Below are 8,958 nucleotides of genomic sequence, written 5' to 3'. Positions count from 1 at the left end.
GTGATCCACCTGCCTCAGCCTCCCAAATTGCTGAGATTACAGATGTGAGCCACCATGCCCAGCCTTTTATCTTTTTTGAGACAGGTTTTCACACTGACACCCAGGCTGGAGTACAGTCACACAACCACAGCTCACTGCAGCCTCCACCTCCTGGGTTCAAACTATCCTCCCACCTCAGCCTTCAGAGTACCTGGGACTACAGGCAGGCATCACCGCACCCAGCTAATTTGCAGCTCCTCCCTCCTTCCGCCCCCTCCATCCACATCCACACAGCACCGCTGTCCCCATCCTCCCTCTCCTCAATGCCCACCCTGCCCGGGGTGCCCACCACACCCCTGCCTTGCAGTCACCGACCCAGGCATTCCTTCATCATCATGAAGCCGCTCTTGTAGCCGGGAAAACAATTGCACTCAAAGCTGCCCGGGGTGTTGACACAGGTGCCTTGGCCACAGAGGTCAGGGGAGATGCGACACTCGTCGATATCTGTGGGGAAAGGGGGGCAGAGGTGAGAGGGGCTGTGTGTGCTGGATCAGGAGGCACAAGGCAGGGGGGTCCCTGTCCTTTGATGGGGGTGTGGGCTAGACAAAGCCTGTCTGCAGACATAGGAGGCGCAGGCCAAGAGGGGAGGGATCCCTGGATGCAGACAAGACGGGGCACCAAGATGGGGCTATCAAATCTGTAGCTATGACAGGCAGAACAGAATCCCCCAAAAGGAGCGGAGGAAATCCCTAACTCTACATGACAAGGGCAGGTAGTCTCCTCATGGTCTGGAGCTCTCTATTTTCTTTATTTTGGTGGTAGATTTGTTTATTTTATTTTTGTTTATTTATTTATTTTTTAGAGAGAGAGTCTTATTCTGTCGTCCAGGCTGGAGTGCAGTGGTGCAATCTCAACTCATTGCAATCTCTGCCTCCCAGGCTCAAGCGATTCTCATGCCTTAGCCCCTCGAGTAGCTGGGATTACAGGCATGTGCCACCATGTCTGGCTAATTTTTGTATTTTTAGTAGAGATGTGGGGTGTGGTGGGTTTCACCATGTTGGCCAGGCTGGTCTTGAACTCCTGACCTCAAGTGATTCACCCACCTCAGCCTTCCAAAGTGCTGGGATTACAGGCATGAGCTACTGTACCCGGCCTTTATTTTTATTTTATTTTATTTTATTTTATTTTATTTTATTTTATTTTTGAGGCAGAGTCTTGTTCTGTCACCTGGGCTGGAGTGCAACGGTGTGATCTTGGCTCACTGCAACCTCTGCCTCCTGGGTTCAAGCAATTCTCCTGCCTCAGCCTCCCTAGTAGCTGGGGTTACAAGCACACACCACCACGCCAGGCTAATTTTGTATTTTTAGGAAAGACGGGGTTTCACCATGTTGGCCAGGCTGGTCTTGAACTCCTGATCTGAAGCAATCCACCTGCCTCAGCCTCCCAAAGTGCTGCGATTAAAAGGTGTGAGTCACCGTGCCTGGCCTGTTTTGTTTTTTTTAGAGGCAGGGACTTGCTCTATCACCCAAGCTGGAGTGCAGTGGTGTGATCACAACTCACTGCAGCCTCAACCTCCTGGGAGCTCAAGGGATCCTTCTGCCTCAGCCTCTCCAGTAGCTGGAACTACAGTTAATGCCATAATAATTTTTATTTTTTGCAGAGATGGAGGTCTCGCTGTGCTGCCCAGGCTAATCTCAAACTCTTGGGCTCAAGCTGTCCTCCACCTCGGCCTCCAAAAGTGCTGGGATTATAGGCATGAGCCACCATGCTGGCCCTGGAGGCCTTTAAAGGTCACCTTTGGCAGCCCCTTCTTTCATATTTTATTTTTGAGGCAGTCTCATTCTGTCACCCAGGCTGGAGTGCAGTGTCGTGATCTCGGCTTACTGCAACCTTTGCCTCCTGGGTTCAAGTGATTCTCATGCCTCAGCCTCCTGAGTAGCTGGGATTATGGGCACCTGCCACCACACCTGGCTAATTTTTGTACTTTATGTAGAGACAAGGTCTACCATGTTGGCTAGGCTGGGCTCAAACTCCTGACCTCAAGTGATCCATCCGCCTGAGCCTCCCAAAGTGCTGGGGTTACAGGTGTGAGCCATCGTGCCCAGCCCATCCCTTCTTTTACAGTCAGGGTCTCTGCAGCCCAGCGAGGGCATGACATGCCCTAGGTCACACAGCATAGAGGTAGATACAAGAAGTGCCCGAAGAACCAGCATTGTCTCTATGTCTTATTCAAGGCCCCTATCCTTGCCAAGGATCACCCCCTCTGCAAGAGGCAGAGGTGGCACCTACCTGTGCAGTTCCGTTCCTGGGCATCCAGGCCAAATCCTCCGGAACAGGCGCAGTGGAAGCTGCCCACTGTGTTTCGGCAGGTACCGTGTGTGCAGAGGCCAGGGAATACCTTGCATTCGTTCACATCTGAAGTACAGGGCCATCAAATGTCACCAAACCACACTGATGTCCCCAGGCTCGGGAGCCATACACCAAGCCCTCCCTGTGTGTTTAGTGCCTGGCCCTGCCCATGTCCCCTTTGCCCAGACACACCTCTCAACTCCAGGCTTCTGCCTGTGCCGTGCCCCTCCCCTTCCTTCTGGGGGCCCATCCCCTTCCCCAACCGCACCTTTATAGAAAGGCCGGCCCGACAGGAAGTCCCAGCTGGCAAAGCCCAGCCCCCGTGGGCACAGGCTGGCGAACTCCAGGGACTCGGGATCCGGGCAGGCCTCACACTCAGCTCCCCACGCAGCCCCGACGGAGCAGCAGCAGACATCCATCCGGTACTTGCCAGGCAGGGCGGCCCCACACTCATCCTCGTTCCATCGAAGGAAACACTGTTCCAATCTCACGTCTGCACAGGGGAATGGTCACCAGGTCACCACCCCTGCCAACCTGTGCCCGCTGCGAGACAGGTGTGCCACTCACTTGCTCTCAATCGGAAGCTTTCTCTCAATGTAGTCGGGTGGAGGGGCAGAGTGAAAAGGGGTGACTTCCTCTGGAGGTGGCAGGCACTATTCTAAGCCTGTCTATCCATTTTTTAAAATGATTTATTGATTTTTTTGAGACATAGTCTCGCTCTGTTGCCCAGGCTGGAGTGCAGTGGTGAAATCTTGGCTCACTGCAGCCTCCACCTCCCAGGTTCAAGCAATTTTCCCGCCTCAGCCTCCCGAGGAGCCGGGATTACAGGCGTGTGCCGCCACACCTGGCTAACTTTTTTGTATTTTTAGTAGAGACAGGGTTTCACCATGTTGGCCAGGCTGATCTCAAACTCCTGAGCTCAAGTGATCCACCTGCTTCGGCTTCCCGCAGTGCTGGGATTACAGGCATGAGCCACCGTGCCTGTTTTTTGTTTGTTTGTTTGGTTTTGTTTTTGACAGTTTCACCCTTGTCGCCCAGGCTGGAGTGCAGGCTCAAGTGCAATGACACGATCGCAGCTCACTGCAACTTCTGCCTCCCGGTTCAAGAGATTCTCCCACCTCAGCCTCCTGAGTAACTGGGATTACAGGCACCTGCCATCATGCCTGGCTAATTTTTGTATTTTTGTAGAGATGGGGTTTCACCATGTTAGCCAGGCTGGTCTTGAACTCCTCAGGTGATCTGCTCTCCTCGGCCTCCCAAAGTTTTGGGATTCCAGGCATGTGCCACTGTGCCTGGCCACTAGGGATTTTTAGGGCAGTGAAACTACTGTGTATGACACTACGTGGTGAACATATGTCATTATACATTCGTCCAAACCCATAGAACGTCCAACACACCAAGGGTAAACCCTAAAGTGCTCTATGGACTTAAGAATTGATAACCATGTGTCCGTGTGGTTTCATTCATTGTAGCAAACGCACCTTTCACTCTGGTGCAGCTGTGATAGCGGGGGACGCTGTTAGTGTGTGGACGGCGGTGCTATGTGGAGCATCTCTGTACTTTCTGTTCAGATTTGCTGTGAACCTAAAACTACCCTCAAAGATCAAGTCTGGCTATAATCCCAGCACTCTGGGAGGCTGTGGCGGGGAGTTTGAGACCAGCCTGGACAAGATAGTGAAGCCCTGTCCCTACAAAAAAAAAAATTACCAATAAATAAATAAATTAGCTGGGTGTGGTGGTGCATACCTGTAGTCCCAGGTGCTCAGGAGATCAAGGTACAAAAATCACTTGAACTCCAGGAAGTGGAAGTTGTAGTGAGATGAGAATGCACCCCTGTGCTCCAGCCTGGGTGACAGAGTGAGACCCTGTCTCAAGGAAAAAAAAAAAAAAAAACCCACCCAAATGTCTTTCATGATGTGTTAGCCGGAGGTGGAGGATCTCAAAGGATGCCTTAAATCTCTCCTGTTCTTTGAGTCACTGGGAGTGATGGGAATGAAGGAAGGGTGGATGCCCGGTGTTCAGAGCTTGCCTGGACTCACCCATGCAGAGCCGGCCCGAGGCATCCAGCATCAGGCCTTCGGGACACTCGCAGCGGAAAGACCCAGCGGTGTTGACGCAACGCCCGTTTGGACAGACCCCCGGGAAGGACTCACACTCGTTCACATCTGGGCAGTGGAAGGCAAGGAGGAGGGGAAGCTGGAGGGTCCAGGGAGGGGCAGGGTGCTGGCTGACCATTCCCCTGGGGTCTCAAGTTGTCCTTGGGGAGGAATGAAGGGGACCAGGGGCCTGGGGACTCTCAAAAAGGCCTGGGTCCAGGGAGGGAGAAGGTCTGTCCCCATCTCAAAAGACTACAGGGCGGGGCTGGAGGTAGCACCCGTAACATGCGCTTGCTTGTGTGAGGGTTCTGGAGTAGGGGGTGAGCTGGACACGGGCAGGGAGTTACCATCACAGGTAGCACCCGTCATCCGGGCAAAGCCCCGGGCACAGGCAGGGTCTGCAATTGAGAGAGCAGGAGTGAAGAAAAGAGTCACTCTTTCATGCCAGCCCCAGGGGGTACCCACTGCCCCGTTCAGGGCTTTACCCATGGGTGCCCGGGAAGGCACCACGGCCATGCCAGGGAGGCCTCGAGGAGAGCGTTACCGATCTCGCAGTGTTCGCAGGGGCTCCCCCAGGCTACCCCAAGGGTGGCGCAGCACTCAGACCGCAGGGTAGCTCCCTGAAGGTTCACCTCACAGCGGCTCTCCTGGATCTTCAGCCAGCAGGTGCCCTTGGTGCTGTCTGGGGAGAAAAGGTGGGTCACCTGTCTTACCAGCTGGGCCTACACCTGCACCCTGACTCACAGATGCCCAGCCTCTGGAATGCTGTTGGGCTCCGGGGCCGCTCACCTAGGCAGATGGTACCAGAGGGGCCCAGCTGGCTGCCAGGGGCACATCTGCAGGTGTAGGAGCCAGCCACATTCTGACAGATGCCGTTCACACAGGGACTAGACAGGCACTCGTCGATGTCTGCGGGGACAGCCCTCATCAGGTCCTGAGCAGCAGGAGGAGGAGCCTGACCTGGCCAGAACCCCTCCTCCCCAAGGGGTTGCTACACCTGGTGGCACGGGGTGCACCCAGATGCACAAGTGTGGAGAGGGCACTGGAATCAAATGTGCATGCAATCACATGTGTGTGCTGCGCTGTGTGTTTAGCGCTGTAAGAGACAGGAAATGCCAAACTGTTTTCTTTTTTTTTCTTGAGAGAGTCTTGCTCCATTGCCCCAGGTTGGAGTTCAGTGGCACCATCCTGGCTCACTGCAACCTCTGCCTCCCAGGTTCAAGCAATTCTCATGCCTCAGCCTCCCAAGTGGCTGGGATTACAAGCATGTGCCACAATGACCAGCTAATATTATTATTATTATTGTTTTTCTTTGAGATGAAGTCTCACTCTTGTTTGCCCAGGCTGGAGTTTAATGGTGCAATCTCAGCTTACTGCAGCCTCCGCCACCTGGGTTCAAGTGATTCTCTTGCCTCAGCCCCCCGAATAGCTGGGATTACAGGCATACACCACCACACCTGGCTAATTTTTGTATTTTTAGTAGAGACAGGGTTTCGCCATGTTGGCCAGGCTGATCTCGAACTCCTGACCTCAAGTGATCCGCCCATCTCAGCCTCCCAAAGTGCTGGGATTACCGGCATTAGCCACCGGACTGGCCGTGTGTGTGTGTGTGTGTGTGTGTGTGTGTGTTTATCAGACACAGGGTTTCACAATGTCGGCCAGGCTGGTCTCAAATTCCCAACCTCAGGTGATCCTCCCGCCTCGGCCTCCCAAATTGCTGGGATTATAGGCATGAGCCACTGCACCCGGCCCAAACCATTTCCTTACTCTCACCTTCAACACAACACAGAACACTTCAGTGACCAGACGTGGGTTTGTTTTTTTTTTTTCCAAGCTGCCTAATTCTCTGACATCAGCAGGGTATCCTATAATTCAATTCTGGCGCTACCTGCCTGGAGTTAGAATCTGACCCCATGGGTTGAGGGCTCATTCCCACAAGACTGCCATCCACTTCAGATGCCAAATGCAAATCCGGGCCTCCAGAATTTCTGCCTTCTCCTCAGTTTGATTATCTGATAGAGTGGCTCAAAGGACTCTGGGAAATACTTAACTTTCGTTTACTAGTTTATCATGAAGAATATTACAGGCTGGACATGGTGGCTCACGCCTGTATTCCCAGCACTTTGGGAGGCTGAGGCACATGGTTCACTGAGGTCAGAAGTTCAAGACCAGGCTGGCCAACATGGTGAAACACCATGTTTTAATTTTCTATTAAAAATACAAATTAGGCCAGGTCCGCTGGCTCATGCCTGTAATCGTAGCACTTTGGGAGGGTAAGGCAGGCGGATCACGAGGTCAAGCGATCGAAACCATCCTGGCTAACACAGTGGAACCCCGTCTTTATTAAAAATACAAAAAATTAGCCAGGCATGGTGGCAGGCACCTGTAATCCCAGCTACTCAGGAGGCTGAGGCAGGAGAACCGCTTAAACATGGGAGGTGGAGGTTGCAGTGAGCTAAGATTTGACAATTGCACTGCAGCATGGGTGATAGAGCGAGACTCTGTTTCAAACAAATAAAATAATAAAGGATATTAAGGATATTACAAATGATGGACAGCCAGATGGAAGAGATGCGTGGTGCAGAGTATCCGGGAAGAGACGTGGAACTTCCGTGCCTTGTCCAGGCATGCCGCCCTGCCAGCACACAGATGTGTCCATCCACCTGAAAGCTCTCCAAGCTCTGTAGCTGGAGTAGCAGGGCTTCCTGCGATGTGTGTATAAATGTGTACCCTTGAGTGTGTACAACCGTGTGTGACTGGGGAGTGCAAGCGTGGGAAATGTGAGAATGAGTGTATGAGCCAGGTGTGGTGGCTCGCGCTTGTAACTCCAGTACTTTGGGAGGCCAAGGCAGGTGGATCACTTGAGGTCAGGAGTTCAAGACCAGCCTGGCCAACATGGTGAAACCCCATCTCTACTAAAAACACAAAAATTAACCAGGTGTGGTGGTGCACATCTGTAGTCCCAGCTACTTGGGAGACTGAGGCAGGAGTATCGCTTGAGGTGGAGGTTGCAGCAAGCCAGGATTGTGCCACTGCCCTCCAGCCTAGGTGACAGATCAAGACTGTATCAAAAAAAAAAAGAGTGTGTATGTAAATGTGAGTATATATGTGTCTTTGAGTGTGTGTGTGAATGCGTCTGTGGATATAGGTACATATGCAAGTGTCTTTGAGTATGCATGTCTGCGTGCACATGCACACAGCATGTCTGAAAGTATGTGTCTGTGTATGTACACAGCATGTCAGCATGTCTGGGTGTATGTATGCATGACACATGCAACGTGCATATCTGAATGTGGACGTGTGCATGATGTTTCTGAGTGTGTGCCTGTGTGTCTTGTGTACACACCACATGCAGCATGGGTGCATGTGTGTGTGTCCACACTGCATGCAGCATGCATGCTGAGTATGTGTGTGCATGGCTCTGTGTCCACACCTCATGCAGCATGTGTATCTGAGCTTGTGCATATATGTGCGTGTGCACACTACAGAAAGCATGCGTGTATGTGAATAGAGGTAACACGTAAGCATCTTTGAGCATGTACATGCCTGTGTGTCTGTGTGCACATGCCACATGCTGAGTGTGTCAGGGTGCGTGTGTGTGCAGACCCATGTGAGCTGGGACCCTGTACCTTCACAGGTCTCCGTGTCCTGCCAGAAGCTGAAGCCTTGGGGACAGGAGCAGCTGTAGCTGCCAGGGCTGTTCTGGCACCACCCATTGTCACACAGGAGGCTGTTGAGGGCACACTCATCCAGGTCTGCGGGGTGGGGGTGGGAGAGAGGGGTGAGGGGTCTGCAGCGGGAGAGGCTGCCCACACATTGCCCACCAAGTGCCATGCTCACCTGTGCAGTCCTTGCCCGAGGCACCTGCCTCATAACCTAGGTTGCAGATGCAGCGGTAGCTGCCCTGAAGGTTCTCACACATGCCATTGGCACAAACCTCAGGGTCCAGAGCACACTCGTTGATGTCTGCGGCAGGAGGGGGGTGTGTCAGCAGTGGCAGCAGGAGGGTGTGTCCCGGCACACCAGGGATCTCTAGAAGTCAGATCCCCAAGGCCAGAGCTCCAGCACAGACCCAGCCTCATATGCTCTGAACAAGGGTTTCTCAGCCTGGTCACTGCTGACATTTGGAGCTGGATCATTTTTTGCTGCGAGGGGCCATCCTGTGTATTTTAGGATATCAAGCTGCTCCCGTGGCCTCCACCCAGGAGACATGAGTAGCACCTCCCCCCGCCGCCACCAGTATTAGTCTGGACTTTGTCAAATGGCCTCGGTGGGGCAGGGGGCAAAATTATTCCCAGTTTGGAAATAGTGGAGCAAACATCCATACAGTGGATAAAAGCTATTCTAGGCTGGATATGGTGGATGTCACCTGTAATTCCAGCACTTTGGGAGGCAGAGGCGGGCAGATCACAAGGTCAAGAGATCGAGACCATCCTGGCCAACACGGTGAAACCCCATCTCTACTAAAAATACAAAAAATTAGCTGGGCATGGTGGCACACGCCTGTGGTCCCAGCTACTTGAGAGGCTGAGGC

General features: G+C 53.0%; 1 protein-coding gene across 1 annotated transcript in view; it reads right to left on the bottom strand.

Annotated features, from left to right (window-relative positions):
• The window catches only part of FBN3 (fibrillin 3), an 87,144-nt gene that overhangs the window by 54,530 nt on the left and 23,656 nt on the right, over window positions 1-8,958 (bottom strand). The window contains exons 17-25 of the mRNA XM_037728355.1: window positions 8,265-8,390; window positions 8,054-8,179; window positions 5,214-5,333; window positions 4,969-5,106; window positions 4,772-4,822; window positions 4,368-4,493; window positions 2,597-2,821; window positions 2,269-2,394; window positions 355-483 (exon numbers count right to left, since the gene is read on the bottom strand). Coding sequence (XP_037584283.1) covers window positions 355-483; window positions 2,269-2,394; window positions 2,597-2,821; window positions 4,368-4,493; window positions 4,772-4,822; window positions 4,969-5,106; window positions 5,214-5,333; window positions 8,054-8,179; window positions 8,265-8,390 — 1,167 coding nt within the window. The remainder of the gene's footprint in view (window positions 1-354; window positions 484-2,268; window positions 2,395-2,596; window positions 2,822-4,367; window positions 4,494-4,771; window positions 4,823-4,968; window positions 5,107-5,213; window positions 5,334-8,053; window positions 8,180-8,264; window positions 8,391-8,958) is intronic.

Source organism: Cebus imitator, unplaced genomic scaffold (assembly GCF_001604975.1).
Source record: "Cebus imitator isolate Cc_AM_T3 unplaced genomic scaffold, Cebus_imitator-1.0 Scaffold263, whole genome shotgun sequence".
Classification (NCBI taxonomy): Eukaryota; Metazoa; Chordata; class Mammalia; order Primates; family Cebidae; genus Cebus; species Cebus imitator.
This window is presented reverse-complemented; position numbering and strand designations above follow the sequence as displayed.